The following is a 27,534-nucleotide window of genomic DNA, read 5'->3' on the forward strand; positions in this document are numbered from 1 at the left end:
CAGCTTTGGAGATTTGGATCACCACAGCCACTTGCAATTTTGCTCCTATTTTTAGAAAAGAAGTCACCATGCAAAGCAAATTTTGGGAGAAAATATCAGCCCTCCCACAAATTTTTCTTCCCACAATGCACTTTTGTGCCTCTCCACCTCATAATTTGCTTTTTGCTGGAGGAGAAGGTGGTGAGGGTGACCTATATTCCAGTTCTTCCTCCCTGTGTTCTTGGCTGGGACGTGGAGGGCGGAGTCCTGGTTTTCCCTCTGCCAAAGTCTGCTGTGCCTCTGTTGACAGGGTTCACCATGGCGCGAGAGGACAGCCTGTCGCTGCCCACCCTGAAGCTGCTGTTGGTTGGAGACAGTGGAGTGGGGAAATCCAGGTGCAAACCGAGGGCGGAGGGGAATGTGCCAGAGTGGGAAGGGCTGTGGATGTTACTCTGTGGAGAGCTGGTGTTCCTGTACAGCTCATCTCTATTTTCTCTTGTCTCCTCCCACAGTCTCTTGCTGCGATTCACAGAAGACCAATTTGAACCCTACCTCAACCCAACCATTGGTGAGCACTGCTATCTGCCTCTGCTGTTTGTCACTTGTGAGGGTCATGTCCCTAGGGCTTAATTTACACCAGAAGCTGTTTTCTTCTGTCTTGTAGACTGTGAAACAAAGTGATTGCCTCTGAGCATGTGCAAAATACCTTTCCATGGACATTGGTACAACAAGGACAGTCTGCATGACTTTGAGGCAGGCTTGAGCTCTAGAAGCACTCAGTTCAGCAAAATATTACTCAAGATCCCCATTTGATCTCATTTTTAAAAACAAGTTTTTCTTGTTTTACTTTCTGTGGTTGTGTCCTGTTTAGGGTTGATAAATCAGGAGTGGGAAATTCCTGGAGATTTGGGAGTGGAGCCTGGGGGCATGTTTTGGGGAGGGGCCTCAGTGGGGTATAATATTATTTCCTATGGGGGAACTGATCTCTGTAGATCCATTGTAATTCTGGGAGACCTTTAGGCCCTACCTGGAGGTTGGCAACCCTGGTCTTTAGAAACTTCAGAACAAGTTATATGGGATAATTTGATTGGCCTCCATTCAGATCCACCTGCCGCCCCCCCTTTAGATCCAATCAATGCCACTCCCAAGCTCCAATTAGATCTGCTCTCCTTGGCACTTGTAGGTTTTCCCACGTGGGGGTGCTGGTGCTGGTGCTGGTGCTGGTGGAGTTAAGCCCCTCACCCTACTGCCCCTTTCCCAATCAGATTTTCTTCCCCTCTGCCCAGCAGTTTTATTTATTTTTATTCAAATATTTATACCACACTCTTGTGCTTTGATCTGAAAAGAAAAAGTGAGGATCCTGGTCACAGAATCTCTGGCCCTTAACTGGAGCATCGGGTGTTTTCTGTCATTTGTTTGCTGGGCAGTAATACCTATGAGGTATTCTGTAGGTGACCTTCTCCCATCCAGACCCATAATTCTTCTTAACTGTGGCTTCTTTTCATAGGTTATATAGTTAATTTAATATTCCCCATTTCAAAGGATTTTTGCTTTTGTCCCTATCTACCTTCATTCGGTTTCTGTATTTAAAAAAAAAATCCAGCCTTTTGGTAGGGAATCAAGAAGTTCCACTATGTTCAACTCAAGACCAACTAACGTTTGTCCCTTATTTTGTAGAATAATCCCCCCTTTCTCCAGTGATTACAACTAAAAGCCAGTCATTAACACTTAACTGAGAACCAGTGTATCACCTGAGGCCAAATTCACACATGCTGTTTTTGAGCTCTGATGTGTGAATAGCACAAAAGCAGATTGAATAATAAATGTTTAGCAGGTATCTGACATGAAAAATATAAAAAGGTTGTTGGAAATTTACTTGCATTGGGTTTCTGAATCCACACACACAGGTTGATTTACAAATACATGAAGTAAATAAATACACATATAGCTATCCTGTGCTCTACAGTGCAATGGATGATTTACAAATACATGAAGTAAAGAAATAAAAAAATAGATCGGTAAGAATATGTCTTAACTACAGTGATCCAGGCAACAGTCACCTCTAGACTGGATTACTGTAACTAACTCGCTCTACGCAGGGCTTCCCTTGAGTCTGGTCCTGAGGTTACAGCTGGTTCAAAATGCAATTACATGTGTTATTGCAGGAATGTCAAGTGGGGCACACATAGCACCTATATTGCGCCAGCTGCATTGGTTGCTAGTGGAGTACCGGATCAGATTCAAGGTTTTGGTATTAACCTATAAAGCCCTACGCTTACTGGGACCAGCGTATCTGCGGAACTGCCTCTCCCTATATATACCCTGGAGGACACATCGATCAGCAGAAAAACAACTATTGGTGGTCCCTGGCCCCAAGGAGGCCCACCTGGCCTCAACCAGAGCCAGGGCCTTTTCAGTTCTGGCTCTAACCTGGTGGAACTCTCTGTCTATTGAAACTAGAGCCTGGCAGGATTTGCTGTCTTTCCACTGGGCCTGTAAGACATAGATGTTTCACCAGGCTTATGGTTGAGGCTGAGGCTGAGGCCAGGCCAGGCCGCCCCCCCCCCCCCCGGTCCACCACTCTGTTTTTAATTAGCTAAGCAGTGATTGCCACCATCTGGGAAATTATTTATTATATTTTTTGTATTATAATTGACTGAGATTTTACAATGTTTTCAATGATTTTTATAATATTTTTAATGACTGTATGTAATGATCTTACTGTGTTTTTAAATAATGCGATCCACCCTGAGCCCACTTGCGGAAGGGCAGAATGGAAATCCAATAAAATAAATAAATAAGATATGTCAATTACCAATTTTTAAAGCCCCTTAAAACTTCTGGTGTTGCAAGTGAAGGGGTCTGTGTGACAGCCCAGGAGGGCTGGGGCAAGGAAAAAGAAAGTTAAAGGAAATGACTACATGGATGCAGCGGCATTCACAGCAACAACGAAAAGTAATGTCAACAATCATCACCCTGTGTGGATGCATCCCTAGCGTACTTAACATCTCTGTCTAACCCAGCCTGTTTTTGATGGTTAACTGTCATTTCGGTTAGGGCTCCACACACTATTTTCTCGGGCCTTTAACATGCTGCATCACAAGCAAAAAGTTGACAGGAGCAGCCCCTTCCAGTGCAGAGAGTGGGAAAGTTTCACCTTTCCCCCCATGCCTACAGCTGTTGCAGGGTGAGCAAAAAGATGCCCATCGGTCTGACTGATTCCTCTGTCTCTTTATTTGCCAGGTGTTGATTTTAAAGTGAAGAAGATGGTGGTTGGGGATCTTCCCCTGCAGTTGGCAATATGGGTAAGCAACATCTAGGGTCCCTGTAACAAACTGGGGTGCTCATTGTGGGGAATACCCATGATCCCCAGTATAACATTTTTAGGTATTCAAAGAGGACCCCTTTTTCACCTGCAGAAAGATTGGTTTGACCCAACCGTATAGTTTTAGAGCACCTCTTTCAAGTGAATTATTCTATGCAGTTCCGTAGAGCAGATGGAGCAGTTAACATGCTTAACTTGTTGGTGAGCAAATAAAAAATAACAAACTCAAAGCATCAGGTGATTTGAAAAGGCTGAAATCTCTGACCATTCTGTGACAAACGCCCATATTAGGGTTAGATCCAGCCCATTGTGCCTCAGCTTGCAGTTATACCCATCCAGGCCCAAGTGAGACATCCTGCCTTGAGGTTGAATTTCTCTTGCAGGAGTGCTTCATTCTCTTAGTGCAGGCTGTGTGACGCATTGTGGTCTTGGGAAAATGGAATTCTTCTCACCAGCATTTCCATTGTTGTTGCAATGTCTTTGCAGAAGTGCCTGTAGTTTTTGGGTATTGCCTGTAAAGCAAATTGACCGGTAAGAAGGAACCCTTTCCCTTCCAACTACTGCCTAGATGAGTGGAAACAGTGATGGCAACAAGTGCAGATGGCTTTAAAGGCAGATTAGACACATTCATGGAGGGCAGCCTATTAATGGCATCTAAACAGAACCTCCAGTGAGCCTCTGAATACCAGTGCTGGGGGGGGGGCAACATCTGGGCCTCTTTGCGCTGCTTGTTGGCCCTCCATGGCAACTAGTTGGCATCTGTTTGAAATGGGTTGCTGAACTGGGTGGACCACTGGTTTGATCCAGCAGGGCTCTTCTTATGGAATTTTAAGGTGCTGTTGGACTGCTGTTTACCATCAAGATTATGTACATGTAGTACTTTGAAGACTAGAATTCTACATAAATGATTATATTGCATTAAAGTTCACAAAACTTTAATGCAAAAGAAAGGGGGGGTTACCCATTCCTGAGTATTTCTTTATCTTCAAAATATTTATAAAACATACTCTGTTCCGGATGCTAATTGGTGGTCCGATGTGTGAAACAGGGTTCCAGACTAGATGGGCCCATGGTCTGATCCTACGGGGCTCTTCTTTTTTCTTATTTAATGAATTATGATTGATTTTATTTGCTGATGTTTTAGAAGTTCAGCCTCCCCTGCCGTGCTGGATAAAACTCAGTTGGGGTACACACCTGGTGATTGTATGGACGAGCCTGAATCTACCTTCAGGACATTGCCCAAGTTGATTGTCACCCCAAACCTAGATCATGAGAACTTCTTTTGTATGGAAAGTGATTGGGTCTTTGTAAACTTTTAACTTGTTTTAATGTTTATGCCATAGAGTTTTCAATTACTTTTAAAATCCTAAATGCCTATTTTGTCTCCCTGTTTTTGTAGGACACAGCAGGGCAGGAGCGGTTTCGAACACTGACTCCTAGTTATTACCGTGGTGCTCAAGGTGTAATTTTAGGTAGGTGGCCGACATCTTAGGATTGTAATTAGCATGATTCGGAAGTTGAACCCATTCAAGGAGAAGTGAATAAAAAAATTTTCCTCCTCCTCTAAGGGTGGCTGGTGTTGACCGAGTTAGAACAACAATTAATACTGCTGCACACCCACGCCAATAGAATGATGGTTGTTCTTTTTGGCAAAGAATTTCTGTTTCTTGAAAGGGTTTAAATGAAAAAGCCGAAGGCCCTTTCGCTCAGCTTTGTAGGCATTTCCACTTGATGTTGGGGTTAGCAAATTGACTTTCCAACATGCAGAGCCTTTCCTGACACAAACAGAGCCCCCAACTGTATTTTTAACCTTTTTTTTTTTTGTGCAACATTTGCTCTTTCAAAAAGACGCATAAATACCCTGCTAAAAGGTTCAGTCCTACAAGGTTAGAGTTGTGCTGCCAAATGCTAATTACATCCAGGAAGAGCCTGTGAAATTCACAGCATCCCTGTGCTGTGCAGCAATTATAAGGGCCCTGGAGGTGCTGGCTGGGAGAAGGAACTTTTCCCTCAGATACAAAACATTTTGCTTTGAATACTCAGAAAAATGTATGGCTCCCACAACAGAAGTGCAACATTTTGGAAAGAAAGCCTCAGAGCAGTAATCCTCAGAGTCTTTCTACATGAGACATCTTACATGGGGACACTCAAGTGTAGGGAGACACAATGTTAGCCAGAAGTGTATTTTAAAAAGACAGAGCAGGCTGAGATCACTCCTCAGAGGGTTTGTTAATTTCATCTTCGCCTCCCAAGGCTCTGTCAATTTCACCTCCCCTTAGGGGAGAGGCGTAGATGAAATTAACAAACCCTCTGAAGACCAATCTTCCTCTGCTTTGTCTTTTTAAACTACGCTTCCCAGCTAACATTGCGTCTCCCTAAATTTGAGCATCCCCATGTAAAATGTCTCATGTAGAGAGACACCACGTATGGCATTCGTAGGCGCTATGGTACTTGTCAGGGGTCATTTCGTAGAAAAAGAGCAGGAGGAACTCATTAGCATAACTCATTAGCATATGCCACACCCCTTGACATCACCAGAAGTGTCATTAGCATAACTGATTTGCATATGCCACACCCCTGACATCACCTATCCTGGCTGTTTTGGACCCAATCCTGGCCATTCAGGGCCAAATTGGGCCCAAAATGGTCAGGATCAGGCTGCTGCGGAGTAGGAGAGTGATCTACCACCCATCAGAGGCCCGATCTGGGCTATTTCAGTCCCAATTCAGGCTGAAACAGGCCCAAAATGGCTGAGAGTCAGGTGGGCGGGGCCACCTGACATGTGACTTCTTTGGGGAACTGCCGGAACTGCGTTCCTGCGCGTTCCCCCTTGAAATGAGCCCTGGTACTTGTAGATGTGTTTGCAGGTGTCCACTTGCTTCTTCCCTGAAGCAAAGAACCGATCCTGGCTTTCCTCCACCTCATTGGAGCAGAAGGTGTTTCAGAAGACTCCAGGAGATCACTTAGTGCCTGCAGGATGTGTGCATTCATAAAAGCTGCCTCTATCAGATTAGGATGCTTGTCTTGGAACTTGCCGATGTTTTGTGATAGGCGCCAGACTCCTCAGCAGCCATTTTGTTGCTGGTCTCAGTTCCATGGCGGTTATTTTGCAATGGCACCAACTAACCTCTCTCAAAATTTAAAATGTTCCTGCAGGCTCAACAAGGTTGGGCACCCCACATCAAAGCAATACAGCAACCACTCAGGGTAGCTTCTGTAGTAGAGTTGCCAGCCCTGTGCCAGCAACCTCTGGGAAATTTGGAGGAGCAGAATGTGAAGAGGGGAAGTGTTGCTGATACCACCCCATCATTTCCAAATGATCACCCAGACATGATGTCACCATGTCAGCGATGCTCTAGGAATTTACCCAATCTCTATGGTATCAGGGCTTCCTCAGAGCTAGCAGCAGGATCCTTGTCCCTATGATGCCGTGGGGGGACAAATCCAGCACAGCAGAGTCATACTTGAAGTGATCCGCTTCTCTCTTCTGTTCCTACTGAAAGGCTTCTGTGCGATCCTAAAGATTTGCATGTATGTTTGTGTGCATCTCTTTCTCCTGACCAGTTTACGATGTCACCAGAAGGGAGACTTTTGTAGGACTGGAGAGCTGGCTGTGGGAGCTGGAGATGTATGCCACAAGGAAGAATGTTGTGAAGATGCTGGTGGGCAACAAAATTGATAAGGTTGGTTGGGAGGCAGTTGCTCCCTTGGGATTGGGTCCAAGGCTAGCAAAAGGGCAGGGGCAGTGGGATCCATCTTTCTAGCTCTGATTCACATGTTCAGTCTGGGATTCCCCACCCTGTATAGAAGACACGAGTTGCAGGTTCTGCCCATGGGCACAAGTATCCAATATGTGGAAACTGAACATAGCCAGCAATTCACTTCTGACTGTTACACCAGGTGAGGTGTCCAGGCCGAACCTGTGTAGTCTGTAACATGTGAATAGAGAGGAGGCAACCTATGACCTGCATCTTTATTTTCTTGCTTCTTGCGTTTATTCTCCTCTGTTCTTGCCAAGACTCAAGGAGGATTACAGCATTAAAACAGTTAATAAAACTTGCTTGCAAAATCTTAAAACAGTATAATGCATGCAAACAATACAAAAAATCTGAATTTCATGACTGCTGATGGGACCTTCATTCCCCTTTCCTTTATCTTTTCCACATAAGTTATCCTTTTGGCTAATGATGGCAGAATATCTTCTGACCAACTCCAGATCTTCTTGGAAAACTCTAGTGCTCAAGACCCTTTCCAGTCTGGACTCAGACCAGGGCATGGGATAGAGACAGCACTAGTAGCATTAGTGGATGATCTCCATCTGAATATAGACAAAGGCCATGCCTCTTTATTGCTCCTCTTGGATCTGTCTGCAGCCTTTGACACAGGAGACCATGCCATCCTGTTGATGCATTTAGAAACAGAAGTGGGCATCAAAGGATATGCCTTGGACTGGTTTAAATTGTTTCTTATGGAATGGACTCAAAGGGTTGCCAGTGGAGATAAGCTATCTCCAGAATGAGAACTATCTTGTGGAGTTCTGCAGGGTGCAATCTTATCTCCCATGTTATTCAACCTCTACATAAAACCTTTATGAGAACTCATTTGCAGCTAAGGAGTGGGATGTCATCAATATACAGATGACACCCAACTCTATATCTCACTATCCAGGTCCCCACAGAAGGCAGTAGAAAGAACACTGCCTGACAGCCATGGTGAAATGGCTGAAAAATAAATTGAAATTGAACTTAGACAAGACTGAAGTAATGCTTGTTGGGAAGTCAGAGATCTTGGAAGACATTGTACTCCCCACTTTTGATGGAGTTCATCTGACCCTTGCAGACTCAGTTAAGAGCCTAGGGGTTATACTGGATCCAGTGCTACTACTAGAAAAACCAGTTAAGGCAGCTGCAAAAAATGTTTTCTACAATCTCACTCTAGCCTGGAAGATGGCTTCTTATTTTGACACAGCCGACTTGGCCTCCTGGATCCATATGGTAACATTAAAACTTGACTATTGTAATGCACTATGCATTGGTCTCCCATCTAAGTTAACTAGGAGGCTCCAATTGGTGCAAAGTGCTGCAGCCCAACTATTAGCAGGAGCGAGCAGGAGCATGAACATCACTCCCATCCTACAGTCACTCCATTGGCTACCTATCCGTCGCCATGCTCAATTCAAGGTATTGGTTATTACATACAAAGCTCTTCATGGCCTTGGCCCAACATACCTACGGGACCGCCTCCCTCCCTATGTCCCTCCACGGCAGCTTCACTCATTTGAATAGGGTCTCTTGCAGGCGCCAGCCTGTACATGGGCGAAATCAACAGTAGCCTGTCCACGGGCTTTCTCTGTAGTAGCCCCTACCCTGTGGAACAGCCTGCTTGAGGAGGTCAGGAGAGTCCCCACTCCTGGCTTTCCGCAAACAATGCAAAACTGAATTATCCAAAAAGGCTTTTTACTCAGATAGGAGGTCCGTATTGTAGGGAGGAGGTCTCAGATGTTTCACTAACGTCTTAGGGTCCATAGTCTTCACCACTAGGTTGCCTTACGTATTATCTTTTGCTTTAAATTTGTACTCCTATATACTACCTGTGCTTCATGTTACCTAATGTCAGTCCTAGAATTGATTATGTTCTGTTTCAGCAATTCTTCAGTCCCATATTGGAGCCTTGCTATTGCTATGCCTTTGTAAACTTGTATTCATTTACCCTATGACATTATTTATAGAAATGTCCTTAACATTATATGGAAATGCCTGCCCTTGTCCTTGCTACTGATTATACTGATCTCACACTATGTGATCCGCCTTGAGTCTCAGTGAGAAAGGCGGACTATAAATGATATAAGTAAATAAATAATAAATAAATAAACAAGTCCCAAGTGTTACACTTGACCTTGCAAAGAAAATGTTTATTCAGACCCTGACAGTGTGAAGCAGAAAAGGGTGAGCTGGCTCCCCCTAGGCTCCTCTGCACAATTTTCCTGATGTCAGTTCACATCTTAAGGCAAAGTTTGCAGTGAGCAAACCAGATGCATGATCTGCAGGGAACTTTGAGACACCAGCTGGCCTTTCCCTTTTTCCAGCTTGATTTGTACTGTCGGGAGATACCCAGCAAGACGCGCTCCCATCATCATGGGAGGACAATTGCAGAGGAAATCAAGGTGCAAAGGGGTCTATGGGGGGGGGGAGAAGAAGAGAATTTCAGCTGTAAGCTGGGTTGCCAACCTCCAGGTGGACCCTGGAGATCTCCTGGAATTACAACTGATCACCAAGCTTCAGAGATGAGTTCCCCTGGAGAAAATGGCTTCCAGTCCTAACATCACTTCCAGTCCTAACATTCAGGAGTCCTGTCTTGGCCTGCCAGAGCTTGCCTATGGATAGTTGTTGCCTGTCTCCTACCCAGCGCCAGAGGCACCAGCTGCCTCCTTACATCAGCTTTCTGGGCAGTATCTCCTCATCAAACTCCCTCTCTGTCTTTTGTGGGCAATCTGTCCCATGTGTCTCTGAAGGCAGCAGCTTCCCTTTCATAATGCTTTGTTTTCTGTTGCTGGGTGGGTTTTTTATTTTATTTTTTAAATAATTGATGTATTCCCAATGAGGAAAGGAGTCCACGGGGGCAAAGAGAAGGCCTAGGCCTCTGGCTATCTTTCAAAATTCTTGAAAATTCCTTTACCTTTTTCTTAATGGGGAGGTCCTTTTGCACACATTACAGGCTGGTGCTGGTTTCCCACCCTGTGGAACAATCAAGAATGAGTTGCAGGTTCTACTCCATTTTCTACATGTGGGATACCCAATGCAGAGCGTGACTGGAGCACACACAGAAAAGGGGCTTTAGCCTTCCTTTTGACCCACCATTTTCTAACCTGAAGTGGTCTGGAGAGAGTTTATTTAGCCCATTGGGAAACCCTACATACACACCTGGATTTTTTCAGGTTGGGAAAACAGATTGGAAGGCTGAAGCCCCTTCTCGACATGGACCCCCGTCCCAATCCAACAATTCTTAGCTAGTGACTAAGGCTGCCCACTGTTGTCTGGCAATCAGCTGAAGAAGGAAGACATGGGGATGGGAACTGTAGAATGGCACTGCATCACATCCAGCAAATACCCAGAAGTGACATCACACAGGCAGGACATCAGGGTGACATTTTAGGATTTGGACAGTTTTGTCAAAATCCTAGAGCATTGCCAGCAACAGGGCACAATGCCACTTTAAAAAAATTCCCTGCTGGTCCTCAGTGGGCCGGTGGGCAACAGAAAGGGGGACCAAGAGGTCTTTCTCCTGAGGACCCAAGATGCAACCTGTATACTGCATAATGTGCACATTGGCATTTTGTTTAGAGGATGCCGATACCCAGTATATGTAAGAGGAGACAGCAGGGCTTTTCCTTACAGAGTTGTTATGTAGACAGAGGTCAACATGAAACCGCCTGGGATTATTCATTACTGACTTTCTGACCAGCAGTCAAATTCCTTCCTGACCCCACACAAGGCGATCAGCAAGTCCCTCAATTCAAGAGGTTTAAAATGCCGCATTGCCACCTGCACATGCCAGTTTCCAGCGGTTTCAGTGCAGAAAGTCAAAGATACATGTGATGTGCCCAGAATAGATTTGAGTAGGCAGGAAGGAGAAAAGGAAAGTCAGAAGACTTTAGTTCCTTCTTCCCTTGGTGATCCCCATGGGAGATTCACACCAATAAGATCCACAAGCTCTAATTTCAGCTGCCTCAAGAGAGCAGTCCCTGGTGTATGCACATGAGGAATTCCAAGATGTTTGCCGGTGATTCACAGAGTACTGTCTTTCTTTTTAGAATTGTGAACTTGGCACTTCCCAGAGTTGATAACCTGCCATTGTTTATCCAAGGGTGTAATAGCTCCCTTTTTTGTTACCAGCTCCCTTCAACCTCCCACAAAAGCCAATGCAGGCAGGGCTGGCCCTAGGTTTTTTGGCATCATAGGCAAAGGAGAGAAGAGAGAAATCTAGAATAACTATTTAACTTACTGGGTGTTCTAAATGAAAAAGGTAAAAAAAAATTAAAAGCTCTTCAAAAATCCTCTGTGTTCCATCATGACAGCTATAGAAGGCCAAATATGGAGATTCTAAAAGATATCCTTTTATCCTGACCTGGATAGCCCAGGCTAGCCAGATCTCAGAAGCTAAACATGGTCAGTCTTGGTTAGTAATCGGATGGGAGACCAGCAAGGAAGACCAGGATCACTATGCAGAGGTAGGCAATGGCAAACCACTTATGTTAGTCTCTTGCCTTGAAAACCACAGCTGGGGGAGGGTCTCCATTAGTTAGCTATGACTTGATGGCACTTTCCACCAACAAAGACAGTTAACACCAAGCTTCCCTTCAAGCCAGTGCTCCTCTCACTTTTTTGGCATTCCTGAAAATCTGGCACCCTAGGCCAGATGGACTAGATTAGCCTAGCTGTTACATGTAGGAGCATCCGTTATTCCAGTCAAGACAACCCACGTATATCATTTTCATCAAATTTGTAAGATGTTTTCAAGTGTTCTATGGGTTCATCTTTGGAACAATCTCCAGAGGCCAGTTGCCAGTATTTCTCATTTTATACATAGTCAGCAGAGTCTAAAAAGCAGAGGCCTTCCCAAGGCCACACTGAGTCTGTGGCAAAGGCAACCTCAGCCTTCATAGGTTCTGGTTCCAATGAACTCTGTATTCATTGGACCACAGTGGCTCCTTGCAGAAAGCAAACCCATCCTCTCTCTTGAAGGTGTTAGCAGATGGAACAAGTTCTCATTGTGTTCTCTCCCTATCCCTAGCCTGACCGTGAGGTAGACAGAAAGGAAGGCTTGAAGTTTGCACGGACACGCTCCATGCTTTTCATAGGTAGGTGAGATAATGTTGCCAGCACCCGATAAGGAAATTCCTGGAGATGGGAGGGGTGGAGTCTGGGGATGTCGGGGCTTGGGGAGGGGAGTGACTTCAGCAAGGTATAAGCGGCCATTTTCTCCAGGGGAACTGATCTCTGTGGCCTGGAGATCAGTTGTGTAATTCCAGGAGATCTCCAGCCACCATCTGGAGACTGGCAACCGAAAGTGAAGCAAACCTTGTCCTGAGTTGGCTGTTTTGCTGGTGGTGTAATGCTGGACTGGGATAGTTTGGGTAACTGTCTTGCTGCAGCCAGTGGCCCATTTCCATTAACAACAGCCTCATATGCAAAGGACAAGAGTGGTATAGTAGGCAGAATGTTGGGCTGGGATCTGGGAGACCCAGCTTTGAATTGCCACTCTGCCATCGCAACTTGCTGGGAGACACTGGACCAATCGCTCTCTTTCAGCCTAACCTGACTCACAATGTTGATGTGAGGATAAAATGGGGAAGGGTAAACAATGTTGTAAGCTGCTGTCGGTGTCCATTAGGGAAAAAAGCAGGGTGTAAATATCAAATAATAAAACTGAAGCAAGAAAGGCTTATTCCCCTCATCACTATATCCCTGGTAGGAAACCCCTAGCTTAATTTCCACATGCCAGGCTGCCCTTAAAGGCACAGGGGAGCGCGGCAGTTGAAAAACTGTTAATTGTAAGAAGAGCAAAATAAGCAAGGGTGTGGGCTGTAGCAAATGATTTCCTCAAATCTCTGGTAACCACAGGTCAGTCAGTCAGTCTACCTCTCTCTCTCTCTCTCTCTCTCTCTCACACACACACACACGCACACACACACACACACACACCCCTGCACTTCTGTATGCCCCTGCTTGGTGAGTGGTAGTTGGATATCACAATTGGCTGGCACCCTCTCCCAATATTTTGGACTGCTCAAAAATAAAGCAAAGCACTTCTTAATGTGGATTTCTATCTGCAAGTTGAGAAATCTCTCTCATTTGTAGTGATTAATGTTTGTGCAAATATGCCCCCATGTGGTGAAGGAGAACATCTACCGTGGATTTTTAAAGGAGTCATCAAACTGCCAAGACTGTATTTATTAAAAGCTCCATGGAAGTTCTGTTTTTGAGGCTTTTCAAGGAAACATTTGTATATACAACGATCTATTTCAGAATGACATAGTAAAGGAAAAAAATTACAAAAACACCTAGGTTAATTTGAGGTTCTAAGCTTTAGTCCAATGACAAGTAGCTATGGGGAAGCCAGTCCACAATGAGGCAGGTGGTGCCAGGTACAACAGAAGCCCCCTACATTTCTAGGCAATCAGACATCCCCCTTCATTCTGCACTTCATGCTTTTTGCCATTAAATATATGTCACTCATAAGCGTTGATGCAGTTGCTTCTAGACGTTCTTCAGCAGCTGCATTCATACATCTGAGCCTTTGTGTTGACAAACAGACTAACAATGTCATCTTCTGCAAAGGTCCCAGGGGTGTGCTGTTGGCCTGTTAGGAAGACCCACAAGTACCCTTGTGAGTGTCCCCAACAGGCCCGCCCTAGACTGTTCCCTGTCAAAAAGTGATCTGGGGGACTCGGGGGAAGGCTGAAGCCCTTTCTCCATGCACACCACAACTATGACCCAATTGGGTACTGTGCATGTGGGCATTAAGAACAATCTGCAACTCGTGCATGATTGTTACTTAGGAAACACGTTCAGGACTCCAGACTTGTGTCCTAGAGGCACCTTGAAGTAACAAAATTTTATTCCAGCATAAATTGATGTTGGAATAAAATGTTATTAATATGTTAGCTGCCAATAGACTCCTGTTTGTTTTTTGCTGCAACCAAAGGCATTCTTAGCCATGGAACATCTAAGCAGTTGCCCCAGACCCTGCACTGCGGGTGGGCATGCTGGAAGCCCCAACTTCCCTGAAGCCCCTGCCAGAGTTGCCCCTGATCCCCACACTATCTGAGACTCAGACGGGAGGAAGGTGATCAGTTGTAGGTTGGTTGGGGGATCCCAAATTCCCTACACCTGGTTTCCCACACACATACACACTACCTGAGTGACTCTATGACCCCATTCTGAAGTTTTGCTCAGGGCTTAGGGTTGCCAGGCCTGGCCTATCGACCAGTGGGAGATTGGGTGGAGTAAGGACATGGGGAGGCAGCAATCAATGATGGCATGATACCACTTCTGGGGAAAACCCAGAAGTAATGCCACACCTCTCCAGGAATCACCAGAAACTCTATGGTAAAGCCACCCCCTGCAGGCGCATGGCAACCCTAACAGGGCCTCAGAATCACTAAGCCCACACCTGGCTGCAACAGATTGATATGGTCACCCCGCAGGAATGCTTCCATAATTACACTGAAGTTGCACCCTCTCCTGGCCACGTATATTTTCAGTCCTCCACTCACTGCTCTATAAAGCCTATGAGGCTGCTTGGTTCTCTTTCCAGTGCCTCCCTCCAAGCTCTCCCCATACACACAGTGTGCACTTCTGATTAACTGTGTGAACAAAAAAGTAGAGTGGCAAACTGGGTGGCTCTCCTCTGCTCGAACCTGGACTGCAGCATCATCAGTTGCTAGCAGTCGGCTAGATGGGCAGTTCTGGGTCATCTTGAGTGGCAGCACCTTGCTTGAAATTCTGTGCCGAGTGATGAAGGTGCTTGTTTGTTTCTGTCTAGAAGCCAGCGCTAAAATGAAGGAGGGTGTGCAGAGTGCCTTTGAGGAGGCTGTTGTGAGGATCCTGCAGACTCCAGAGCTTTGGGATGTAAGAAAGGAAGGAGTTGAGCTGACCGAGGACAAAATGCTTCAAGAAACACCCAGCTGTGGTCCATACTGTTCTCTGGCTTGACATCCACCATCTTCAAGCCAAATAGCCCAGGTCCAGCATGCCTAATGGACAGCCTCCTTGTTTCAGTGCCCTGCTAAGAGAATGCCCACCTGTGTCTCAGGTACACATTGTGAGGGTGTGCACATCAAATACATGGATGTATACACAGAATACATGGATAATCAATTGACTGAATGTTCACCATAGACTGGGAAGATCTGGCTCAGATCACAAGTGTAGCAATCCTGCTTTACAGAGCAACATCTGAATGTGGGAATGGTTTAAATGCATCTTTCTGAACTGGAGATTTTAGATATACATTGTGAGTTTGGGCAAGGTTAACCTCAGAGAACAATCTTTTACACATTACATTTAGCCAGCCAAGCACCCCAGGATAAGACTGCATCACTTGTGGCAAACCTCTTCAGATTCCAGACTGTTTCCACCTGAGTGGGACATTTGGCTTCCGTAACTTCTGAAGCAGCCGGGCAGGTAATGCTTTACTCCAGGAATGTTACCTCAGTAAAAATGTGGCACAGAACCTGACTACAGGCTAAATAGAAAAGCTAGTGTATAGTATGAAGAGATGGGCCCACACTTTGGCCTCTGTAAACAATTTTATTCAAAAGCAAATCTGAGAGAGAAGTTGTTTTTTCTTACATTTTTCTTCAAGCATTCTGTATTTTTGTTTTGCTTGATGCTTCATCTAATTATTTCATGACAGTTTGAATAGCTGTCATTTTGACTGCCCCCCCCAACCTTGGCCCCCAAATGTCTGAAAGTTACAGCTCTACATTCTTAAACCAAAGATAGTTTTAGGACTGTATTCAAGCGTCTTGACAAAAAGCCCACAAAGAATTTTTCAGTAAACTTTCATCCCATCGTCATTGGAGCTGTTTATTACTTACTTGTTTAGAAAATGTATACTCCACCTCTTCAGACACCTGCTTAGGGTTGCTTACGAAGTAAAATATGATAAAATAATTTTTAAAAAGCATACATTTATTATTAAAATGAACAAACCATTACACAACCAAGTGAGAGCATAAAACATTTAGCAGTCTAGAAGAATATTTGTTTCTGCTTGAAATACTACTCTGACAGAGAAGGTGGAGTTGTTTTGTGACCTAGAGAAGCACCAGGGTCCAGTTGACTTCTCTTAGTTTAGATTTTACCTCACTCTTGAACTTGTTAGTCTTAGGCAAGGGGAGGAGACATAAGTCAGTAGAAGAGTCTCCGCTTTGCACGCAGAAGGCTCCAGGTTCAATCTCAGGCATTTCCAGTTAAAAGGACCCGGCAGTAGATGATGTGAAAGACCTCTGCCTGAGACCCTGAGGAGCCACTGCCATTTGAGTAAACAATACTGACCTTGATGGATTGATGGTCTGATTCGGGCAGCTTCATGTATGTTCAGTGTGTATCGATCCCTTACTTCTGCCCCTCAGTCCTCAACTTGAAGACAACTATTCTGCTTTATCAACCTGTTGAAATGTGGTATGTGACACAGGCTTCAGAATTTCAAGAATCTCAGGTTTCATTCAGAAAGAAAAAGCACGAGTCTGGTCCTTTATGACTGTTGAAATGAACTTGGAGTTCTGAGGACATAGCAACATCTTAGAGGCCAGAAATGGAGGAGGACTTCCAGTGGTAAGTGAGCTTCAATACCTTGCAGAGCTCTTTGCCCCTTACTGTGGCTAGAATAAAGTATGCAAAAGTATCCAATTAAATCCAATCTGTATAATCTGATGATTTCTTGGATTCTTTTAGTGAAAAGGATAAACAGATCTGCACACACAGTAGACAATCTTGAGAAAGTTGATCTTAAAACTTCCAAAAGGATGTTGTACATTCTGTAGCACCAGAAAACTTGAAAGTATCCTGTGCTGTAACATTATGTGGATATGACTAAACAAGTGATAATAACTGATAGGGATGGCATTTGCAAAACCATTTTTGGATTGTACCATAAGCTAGTCAAAAAGCTATAAGCCCAGGTATGTGAGTGTCAGTTTATGCTTATTTGACAATGAGAGAAATATACTGTCCGTATGTTCCAGGACACTGACTGCATTCATTTTCGAGTGCTGAGCCTTGACACCGAAAACAGACTCTCTACCTTGAACTGAGAACAGATACCGCTATATTCTTTACCAAGGTCAGATCATTAGAGGGCTTTTATTGTTTTCAAATAAGAAACACCTTGAAACTGGGTAGATGTTATAAGAACATTAATGAGACAGAATTAAAAGAAAGACAAACAAATTTCTCACAAACGTAACTCAGTTATCCAATGAAACTGATTGGCTGCTGGGTGCTGTGATGACCACCAGCAGTCAAGAAGTTGACTTCCTTTTATTCAAAGCACTCTTTCCCCAGAGGCATTGATTATTTAGCTGTCCTGCCATCACACCCATATTTGATGCAGAATACCCATATTTACCTCAAAAGTAAGGCAACTCTGAATGTAAGACAATACCCTTAAAAAGGGTTATGCACAGAGTTTTTTATCATGGTACATACCCGTAACTTCTATGTGAATTTATGACCGACCGCTCCTTGTCTTGCTGGCACATGGGGGAGGGGGAGCCCTGGCCTTCCTTGCAGGTGAATAGTGTAGGTACGTAAATGAAAATGATACATATTCCTAAAGGTCTGGTAGTTAGCAGCCGCAGCAGCTAAAATGGCACCCTCCTTGTTCAGAGATGCTATATTCTGACTTCCTGCAACAGAACAGACATTTCCACCATATACGGCTTATGAATTTTCCTGGTCCTCTGGGTTGGCCTCATGAAACAGAACATTAAACTAAGAGGGACCATTTCCCTTTGTCCTATCATAGCAATTCTTAAAAACCAGCCTGTGTCTTGGTCAGAAGGGGAAGGGGGGGGGGAGCTGTGTGCCAATTGGCTCATTGTATCCAAAGGCTGAGCGCTTGTGTTAAAAACAATCCTTTCTTAGGCGTTTCAGAACTGATGATGTCACAGCCAGGGCATCTATGGCAACCCCTTGGGGGAGGTGAGGAGGAGGAGGAGCAACTCAGAAGCTGAGCCTCAAGTTTTGCCCTTTTATACCTTGAGATCTGCCACTGGATGGCCATGCCAAGATGAGCAGTCTGGAAATCTTCACCTGTCCTGTGGTCGTTGCTGATTCCAGGCAAAAGCTCTCCCCTGAGAAGAAGGCCGATGAACAGAAAAGTCACTGCAGAGTGGAACTGGGTAGGCTTGTAGCAATCCTAAATTTACTTCATACTATAATCTTAAGACTGGGATAGACCCACGGATGTCTTATCCTATCTACCTGGCAAAGGACTTTTAAGGGTCAATCTTCACATGGAAGGATCCTCAAGTTTTGGGGGGAAGCATAAGGGCTTTGTCCTACACATGCAATGGGAGTTTGGGGCTCCCAAATGTCTACCAGCCCTTTTCTGCTTACTCATGTGGCATGCAGAGAACAGTAGCTTCACACACACCCCTCACGAGCACTATTTTTGCATCCTCGAACTGCCCCATGGAACCTCTTTTCACCATTGCAAAAAAAGTGTTACCATGGAAGTAATATGATTTTCACAACAGAGCCAATAGCGGATCCACAGGGCAAGTCTGAGAAGTGCAAGCGGAAGGCTGAAGATACTTCTTCCCATGTGCCATGCTTGCAAACAGAAAGTGGCCAACAGGGTTGCCCACGCCAGACTAGGAAATTCATGGAGATTGGGGGGGCTGGGAACAGAAGAAATTACTATTTATGTATACTGTAGAAATATTGTTGCATATGTATTTTGTGTACTCAAATGTGTGTGTTAGATGGGGCTACATTAAGTATTGCTTGTTGGTGTTATCTAGGAAGTTCTTCGGAGCTCTGGCCTGTGGCTTTCCTTTTTTCCTGATACTAGGACCTCTTTGGTGTAGTGGTTAAGAGCATGGGATTCTAATCTGGAGAGCCGAGTTTGATTCCCCACTCCTCCACTTGAAGCCAGCTGGGTGACCTTGGGCTAGTCACAGCTCTCTGGAGCTCTCTCAGCCCCACCCACCTCACAGGGTGTTTTGTTGTGGGGATAATAATGACATACTTTGTAAACCACTCTGAGTGGGCATTAAGTTGTCCTGAAGGGCGGTATATAAATCGAATGTTGTTGTTGTTATTTCTTTCCTTGTTTGGTGATTTGGGGGTTGAGCCTGGGGAGAGTGGGATTTGTGGAAAGCAGGGACCTCAGTGGAGTATGATGCCATAGAGTCCCCTCCAAAGCAGCCATTTTCTGCAGGGGAACTGATCTCTGTTGTTTGGAGATCAGTTGTAATTCTGCCACCTGGAGGCTGGCAACCCTAGCCAGCAGGCATCTGGGAAGTCAGAAAATGCCCTGCACATGTACTACAAAGCCCTTGTGTAATCTCCCAGCAAACACAAGAACTTCGGAGCATGAAGACTGGTGCTTAAACCAACCTGCACAATCTATAGGTGGGAGTGTCTCTCCAGCCAATAGCTGGTCCCAGCCAGAAAGCCACATAGCAGAGGAAAAGAAATAAATTTTTGCTGTGTTCTGCAATGAGACTCCAAACCACCCTCTGCAAAAGCCATTATTCACCCCCTAGTCATACCTAAACAAAGTGACTGACCTTCCTTCTAGCCTTAATTTCCCCTTGCAGAGTGTGCCAGGGGCGGCCAGAGGGGGCGAAGCGGACTATGCTCCAGCCCTCAGTCCTAGGGAGGCGGTGGAGTATGAGCAGCATTTGCTCGGTCGCCAAGTGGGGGCTGGGGCTGTCACAGGTGCTCCTGGCTGGGGTGGGGGAAGGAGGGAGCACAGGGTACCACCGCTGCATGCCGAGGCGTACATGCAGGGGGCTGGTTGCTAGATTCCTGGGCTGCCCTCCGCAATATGGTCCTCGACTTCAACAGCATCAGCAGAGCGATAGGAAGGATTCTTTCCCTCTTCTCCCTGGCAGAGAATTGCATTGAGCGGCTGTTCTTTCTGACTACACTTCCCATGGAAACTTGTGGGAAATCGACACGTGAAGAACACATGTTGGGCATCTTGTGTAGTTTCTCTCTGAGTTGTGTTTCCCTCCCAGATTTCACCCCACTGATTTATGTGTAGATAAAGTGTGTTGTGGTACAGGGATTGAGGTGGGGGAGTTCTCACAAGATCAGCAAAGCAATTAAAGAATATTGTATCACCATAACATACATGACATCCAGAAGTACTGCAACATATTGTGGGTTTAGTGTTACCAAATTCCAAATGAGGCCTGGAGTTTTCTTGGAATTATGACTGCTCTCCAGACTACAAAGATCAGTTCCCCTGGGGAAAAAATGACAGACTCTATGATAGGTTCCAGGTGAAATTGCTTCCTAGACTTCCCCCTCCACAGGCATCACCCCCCTCCCCAATCTCCAAGAATTTCCCAGGCCAGAGTTGGCAAGCCTATATGTAGGTAATATATTTAGTTTGATTAATATATAATAACAGTAATAGATCCTTGAACAGTCAAAGATTATAGGCAAAGCAGTATACTTATATGTAACAAAAAGGAAAATTCAAAATGTCTCTCGTGCATTGCCATATCACCCTTCCTCCAAGGAAGATAAGGCAAGTTCTCCTCTCTTTCACTTTACAACAGCTCTGTGAGGTAGGATAAGCTGTAGCCCAGCAACTGGCCCATCATGATTTCTTAAAACACATACCAAGTGCTACATTTTTTCTCCTCACTTTCTGTGGTTGGGGAGTAGGCCAGACAGACACACTTTTTGTGACGGTATTGCTGAGGCTCAAGCCATAAGCACTAATACAACTCATCTCCTCCTCCCCTCAGTGGCAGGGAAGGAGCCTAATTTAGTTCAAAATGACATCCAGTCTTCCTTTCCCTTCCCTATTTTGGGCAGCAGAGGCAATAGCTATGTGAACTGGCTCTCATGTCTTTTTAGCAACTATAAAATGGCACCCAGCAGCCACCAGAACCAGTAGGTATAACCTTGAGGGCATCCAAGACTCAAGAGTCTATGGCCAAAAATTGTTTCATGAAGTTTCTGTTCTCCCCTCACCACATTTTTTTTTACCTCAGCATTGCTACCAATGGTGTGGTTGCTCCAGCTGCTTTTTTCCCCGGAGGGCTTCACACAAACTGCCAGTGTGGTGCAGTGGTTATTATCTCAGACTAGGATCTGGGTGATCCAGGATCAAATTCCTGCTCAGACATGAAGCTCACTGGGTGAACTTTGACCAGTTGCTATCTTTCAACCTAACCACAGGATTGTTGTAAGGATAAAATGGAAGAAGAGAGAACCACATAAACAGCTCTGAGCTACTTATAGGACAGGCAGGATAAAAATGGATTAGATAGTCATCTTCAGCTCCCTTCCCCAAATGGCCACCACTTGGATTACTCCTCTACAAGCTGGAAAAATGTACCAGAGTGTGTGTACATGTATTTTAAACTATCATTTTTAACTGGTTATTTTTCTAGAATTGTTTGTTATTGTTGTTGAAACCAAGGATATAGCCACTTCAGATAAATGCCATTTATTATCTTTCTCCAGCAAGGACTTTTGTTGACACAAAGGCACCAAATGCTCAGCCCCACCACTACTTCAAAGTTTCCAAAATTCAGGTACCTGACTTTCTTCTTGCAGTGGGTGTTGGCTGAGGGCGTAATGAACTGTTACAATGTATAAATCCCCCAGGAAAAGTCACTATAGGATAGGGTTGCCAACTTTCAGAAGGCACCACTCTGATGAGGGGTGGATCTAGGGGGACAGTCTCCCATGGTAGCAGGAGACCTCATGTCCCCTGCCTCCAATCCCCTGTTGCTGTCCAGTGAAGCAGCAGGAGAAATGGGGGGAAGTGATGTCGTGGCAATGATGCCGTGTCACTTCCAGACACACAAGCAGAAGTGACATTATGCATTGCCACAACACTCTAAAAGCATGGAGTTGGGGAGGTGGATTGCGAGAGCAATGCTGGACATATGATGACACTTCTGGTTGCCTGGGTGGAGCCCAACCTAATGCCAAGCCACTTATAGTGGCTGGACCAGTGAAATCAAGGGGTGGAGTTTAGTGGTGTCAAGGGATAGAGATAAGGGATCAAAGGATGGGGTAAAAGGGTGGAGCCAAGGGGGTAGAGCCTACAAAAAAATACGAGTTCTTCTTAAGGTGCTCTGTTGACTGGCTTGCTTAGGAAGTATCTAATGGTGGTGAAGTGGTTAAAAGAAAACAAGCTGAAACTGAATCCAGGAAAGACGAAGATGATGCCAGTAGGAAAGCAAGGCCAATTGTAGGGGGTTATCACCAATACAAATTGATGGCATGACGACCTGCTTCTCTGACTTAGGGAAACATCTGGGAGCAACACTGGACCCAATGCTGCTCTTAGAAAAGCTCATCAGGAAAGTGACTACCTTTGCTTTCTATTATCTATATCAGGTCCACCAACTAGCCCCCACTAGCCTGCTCCATGTTGCTATAACCTTGAGGCTAGATTACTGTAATGTATTGTACTTGGGGCTGCCCCAACAACTATTCAGAAATTTCTGCTGGTAGCCGATAGATTACTGACTGATATATCCATGTATGGACATAGAACACCTCTTCTTCAGCAGCTTTATTTGTTACCCATTTGTTTCCAGGCACAATTCGAGGTGCTGGTGCCTTTAAAGCCCTTCACAGCCTGGGATCTGCATATCTAATAAACAGCATTACAAGGTTGGCCACAATGGCAGGCAACATTCTGCTCCCATTTTCTCTTAAATGAGCCATGGGAGCAAAAATGGGAAGGGACACTGGGTATGATGCTATGATGCCACTTCTGGGCACTTACTTAGAAGCATCATGGTTCCCATGACACTCTAGGAATTCCCCCAATCTCTGTGGGTTTTACCGTTGAGATAGGACAAATTCCCAGAGCATCATGGATGATGTAAATTTCTGCAGTCTGTGGCCCCCAAATACTCCCATCTGGCAGCCCAACTAATGTTCTGCCTTTCTCCATATGATCTCATGTGCCAACTAAGGTTATCAAGTGTCTCATCTATTCAGGTGGTCTATTCAACTACAGCCCATGCACACTCATTTTCAGTGGCTGCACCCACACTTTGTCACAGCCTGCCAGATTACAGTACAGAAAGTTCCTACACTCTATTCCTTTCATAAAAGATGCAAAAGTGGAATTATTTCGATCCTCCTTTGGGAGAAATAACTAATGGATGTCTCTAGCAGTTGGTAGCGACAATGCTGCAGTCTTAACTTGATGTATTTTAATTCATGTGTTTAACTGTTTTTTCGTTTTATTTTAAAGACTATGCTTTTAATTGTGTATGATCATATTTTTAAAGCTGCCTTGGACATTGTGAAAAAACAAGCTATAAATATTTTGATAAATAAATAAATGAAATTATTGAAGTGGTATGTGTTGCTGCAATCCTTGTGCAAGTGGAGCTGTGCTAAGTACATTCTCCTCTCTGCTCATGCATCTTTGGATCCAACCCAGAGTACTGTAGAAAGAGTTTTGGAAATCTAAGGTGATTCCCCAAATTCTTTTATCACAATGTTATTTTTGGTAGTGGTATTGTTTTTGGTTTTTCTGCATTCATTTGTAACAGTTTGATAATAAGTGTGACTTTGGGCAGGTAGAATAGGGATGAGACAGCTCTGCTTGCAAGAAAACTTGGGTACCAATGAAAACAAACATTTATGATTTCCATCACTGGGAAGAGCTTGTGTGGTAACATCAAAAACCCAGCCGGTATCTCATTCTACAGGAAGCCCAGAAGAGGATTAGTCTGATTGAGAGAGAAAACAAAAGCCTCTCGGCACGTCTGGCTGACATATATCGTGGGTCAGGCATGGTAGACTGCTGGAACCAGTATGTAAAGAAGAGGTCAGTGTGACTGCAGCTACAGCCCTTCCTAGGATTACCAACCTCCAGGCGGGGCCTGGAGCTCTCCTGTTTTCTGCTTGTAGTCCCCTAAGGGATAAAGTAGTGGCGAGAAATTGTGACATTTATCCCCGGCTGGAAGGCCATGACAAGAAGAACTCCTTTTCCTTTCCTATTACTGCTTCATTCCGTATCCTCTAGTTCTCCAATACATAAAGGAGCTTAGATTCTTAACCAACCTCTTCCCAAGCTGGTGTCCCAACAGTGACCCTCAGTTTGTGTGTCTGTTTGAACATCTTCCACCTACTTAGCTATCCAGATGCAGCCAACTTCCTTTCTCCTGCTTTCCTGGGGCCTCTCTGTTTAATTTCTCCCCAAATCTGATACGTGTGACTTGTTTGGGTTTTGCAGCCCACTCCGACAGCAGCACAACAGGGAACTCGTGAGGATCACTGTGGAGAACCAGGGCATCTTGAAGAGGATCAGAGATCGTAAGCCGACCTACGATCGGAAGCAGTCCGAGATAGATTGGCAGGCAAGTGCAACCTTTGCTGTATTACTCAAAAAGAAGCCTTTTTCCTAACCATATTAGTCAAAGGATTCTATTGCTAAACTGGTTGTAAGGGCAGCTTTGTCATAACGCTGCATGTGTATCACTGGAGTGCAGGGAAAATACACATGTAGACAGCACAGTGAGAGGGAGAAGGGCAATTGTTTGTTTGGTCATTTATTTATGTATATTTAACATGGTTATATCAAAGGTCTCCTGTCTAGGTAGTGACCAGACCCATATCTGCTTAGATTCAGCAACACATAAAAAGATCCCAGCTGGATCAGATCAGTGGTCCATCTAGTCCAGCATTATGTTTTGCTCAATGGCCAACCAGTTGGACTCCTGGAGAACCAACTACCTGGGCAGAGAGGCCAAGGCCTTCCTCTGATGTTGCCTCCTGGTGGCGGCATCATGTACCCCAGTGGTGCCAGCCAATGGGTTTCTTGGGCTTCTTCACTAAAGCATCTCTTCTCCAAAGTAAAGAGCCAGTTCATGGCAGAGATAGGCCTCCTCAGACATGCCACTACCTTTCATCCAAGGATCACTTGGCCATAGCTTCAGCAAGGAACTTGTTTTGAGAATGAAGCCTATTCCTGGAATATGTGTAATGATAAAGAGTAATAATTACTCTGAGGACATCCTGAATGTCACAATTCCCCTCCTAGTCAGTATTGGTGATTAGAGTGAAGGGCATCCAAGTCAGAGGTTACATTCAAGGTAGATTTGTCCCTTTTAATTTTAGGCCTAATTAGATAGTTAGGGGATGTGTCATTGCTGGCAATCCACAGTTGCCTGGTGACGCTTGACATAACAAAACATGGTGGGACATCACCACACGCAGCATTTCTGTGCCCCAGTTTCAGTCATTGGCTGTTTCTCACAGAGGGTGAGGCGATAGAGAAGGTAGGAGTGCCACATCAGACATTTCTTCTATTAGAGTTTACCAGGAAGTATGGCAAGATTGGGATATAAGCCAGAGAAGGCTGTGTATCTTTTGTCTTAGGCCCCCAGACTTCTGGTATTCGCAATTTCTTTACATATAGTTTTTTTGTGTAAAAAAAACCCCAAACCACCCTGCAAATAGATCAGTCATCTCTGTGCCTAACAAAGAGGGACAGTTAATTAACTTTCCAGTTCTAGCGGTGGATGTTTAATCTTTACATTTCCAAATAAAAACAGGACCTTTGGAGCGCAATTAATTTTGTAATTTTCCCTCAGCATTTGCAGAATGTGATAATCCAGTGGGGCAATTTCTGAAACGCGCGTGGGCGAGAAAGTGTTTCAACCCTGTTATTAGCAAAGCGGGGAGGGAGGGTTGCGCAGGGTTTGTATCCCACATGTCACGTTGCAAAGTCTCCCCTTCTTCTCTCCCCTTTCCTCCCTCTTCTCGTTCATTATTGCAAAAAGTTGCCTGCACTAATTTGTCAGTGGAGTTAAAATCTCTCCCCAAAATCAGACGACGACATCTCAGTGGCAACAACAAGCCACCCACAGATTGGGGGGGGGGGGAGGTAAGCAGATGGCTTGGCTGCAACCTTTGTCTCAGCACAAAAGTTACCACCTCTTTGTCTCTCATGCAAATCTGGAGAGTGAAAGGATGCTTTCTCACAGATTTAGAAGAAACTCCAAAAGGTTTGACTAGTTCAGTTTCCATCTGTATGATAGGCTGCAATTCATTGATTCCTTGCCACTACGGTACCTGTGGGCGCCACTGTGGCACCCAACAGTAGGTTTCCTGGCACACACTTGCTTATTCCCTGGAGCATCTCTTTCCCTAACCAGATAGCCAGTCCTGGCTTTCCTCCGCCTCATTGGAGCAGGAAATGCTCTAGAAGCACCCAGGCAGCAGCATCTTTGGACTCACATGGAACACCCATTCAGAAAATATTCCTCTAACATATGGAGGATATACTTGGCTTGTAACCTCCCAATGTTTTGGGAGTGGTCTCAGAGAGGTCTGAAGATTTGACTGGAATTTTGGGAGAGGAGGGAGCTCATCAAAGATGTGATGTTATACAGTCCGCCTTCTGAAGCTGCTAATTTCTCCAGGGGAACTGATCTCTATACTCTGGCAATCAGCTGTAATTCCAGGAGAACACCAGGCTCCACCTGGAGGTTGGTAAGCCTACTCGTCACCACCCCATGGCATCCATTTTGTAGTTAGCTCCAGCTAGGATTGCCAACCTCCAACTGGTGGCTGGAGATCTCCAGGAATTAAATTGATCTCCAGATGAAAAAGCAATTCCTCTGGAGAAAATGGCTGTTTTGGAGGGTGGACTCTATGATATTATACTCTGTAAGGACTTATGTTAATGCCTTTGTGCTGTAGACTCCCCAGAAGCATCTTAAGACTTTTATGTTTGAATCATCCGTTGATCAAAGTCTGAGTTTGGTTTATCCCTGTGCTGGGAAGACATGGGCTGTTGCTCCCAACGCCCCCACCCCAGGCTCCACCTCCCCAAATCTCCAAGAATTTCCTAACCTGGAGCTAGCAACCCTAGCCCCAGCCCCCATGGCAGCAGTTATGCAATTTGCCCAGACCCTCATAGCAGCCATTTTTGCAAATGGCCTCTGGTCCCATGGCAGTAGGCTTGCCAATCTCCAGGTGGGGCCTAGAGATCTCCCAGAATTGCAACTGATCTTCAAACTATAGACATCAGTTCCTCTAAAGAAAATGGCTGCTTTAGAAAATGGCTGCTTTAGGGCAGGGATAGTTTATGGGGCATGATGTTGTAATGTGCTTCTGGGGTAACCCAGCATCAGTAGCAGGTTACTGTGCACCACTGATTATGTCCTTGGTTGTTTTTATTCCTGCAGAATTCAAGGAAGTATCTTAGGCAAAGCACCCGCTTTCTACTTTCATCCCACAGTTAGGTATGGAGCATTGTCTAGATCAGCCAACAAGAGGTGCTTCATGTTTGTGTGTGTGCATGCGCTCGTGTGTGTAAAGATATACAGATGGGGCAAAGAAAAAATCAGAGTATGCACAGTCCTTTTTTATTTTTGACAGCCAAAAACTGGAGTGAGAAAATGATAATGCTGCAGTCTGCATACAAGCGCCCATAAGCAATTGACATTATTTAAGGAGAGAAAATGTTTTGCTCACCTGCTTAAGAAGAAA

The 27,534-nt window shown here is 44.9% G+C and overlaps 2 protein-coding genes across 2 annotated transcripts; both read left to right on the forward strand.

Moving 5' to 3' along the window:
* Nucleotides 1–292: 292 nt before the first annotated feature.
* Nucleotides 293–16,721, forward strand: LOC129339036 (ras-related protein Rab-18-B-like). Its single transcript, XM_054993638.1, has 7 exons — nt 293–374; nt 492–547; nt 3,223–3,284; nt 4,704–4,776; nt 6,869–6,987; nt 12,095–12,161; nt 14,849–16,721. The coding sequence occupies exons 1-7, from the start codon at nt 298–300 to the stop codon at nt 15,016–15,018; spliced, it is 624 nt and encodes a 207-aa protein (XP_054849613.1). The 5' UTR covers nt 293–297; the 3' UTR covers nt 15,019–16,721.
* A 1,379-nt stretch (nt 16,722–18,100) lies between these two features.
* CFAP97D1 (CFAP97 domain containing 1) lies at nt 18,101–27,287 on the forward strand. The gene is made up of 5 exons (XM_054993707.1): nt 18,101–18,212; nt 21,526–21,596; nt 23,745–23,863; nt 24,272–24,395; nt 27,231–27,287. Exons 1-5 carry the CDS (start codon nt 18,101–18,103, stop codon nt 27,285–27,287), a joined length of 483 nt encoding a protein of 160 aa, XP_054849682.1.
* Nucleotides 27,288–27,534: the final 247 nt, after the last annotated feature.

The sequence above is a fragment of the Eublepharis macularius genome, chromosome 12 (assembly GCF_028583425.1).
Source record: "Eublepharis macularius isolate TG4126 chromosome 12, MPM_Emac_v1.0, whole genome shotgun sequence".
Taxonomy (NCBI): domain Eukaryota; kingdom Metazoa; phylum Chordata; class Lepidosauria; order Squamata; family Eublepharidae; genus Eublepharis; species Eublepharis macularius.

Excerpts from the sequence above, each read along its gene's own strand:
- LOC129339036 (XM_054993638.1), top strand. The coding sequence starts at position 298 with ATGGCGCGAGAGGACAGCCTGTCGCTGCCCACCCTGAAGCTGCTGTTG. Across the intron at positions 548-3,222 it reads CTACCTCAACCCAACCATTG|GTGTTGATTTTAAAGTGAAG; the intron begins GTGAGCACTGCT and ends TTTATTTGCCAG. Across the intron at positions 3,285-4,703 it reads CCCTGCAGTTGGCAATATGG|GACACAGCAGGGCAGGAGCG; the intron begins GTAAGCAACATC and ends CTGTTTTTGTAG.
- CFAP97D1 (XM_054993707.1), top strand. The coding sequence starts at position 18,101 with ATGAGCAGTCTGGAAATCTTCACCTGTCCTGTGGTCGTTGCTGATTCC. Across the intron at positions 21,597-23,744 it reads TCAAAGTTTCCAAAATTCAG|GAAGCCCAGAAGAGGATTAG; the intron begins GTACCTGACTTT and ends CTCATTCTACAG. Across the intron at positions 23,864-24,271 it reads AACCAGTATGTAAAGAAGAG|CCCACTCCGACAGCAGCACA; the intron begins GTCAGTGTGACT and ends TGGGTTTTGCAG.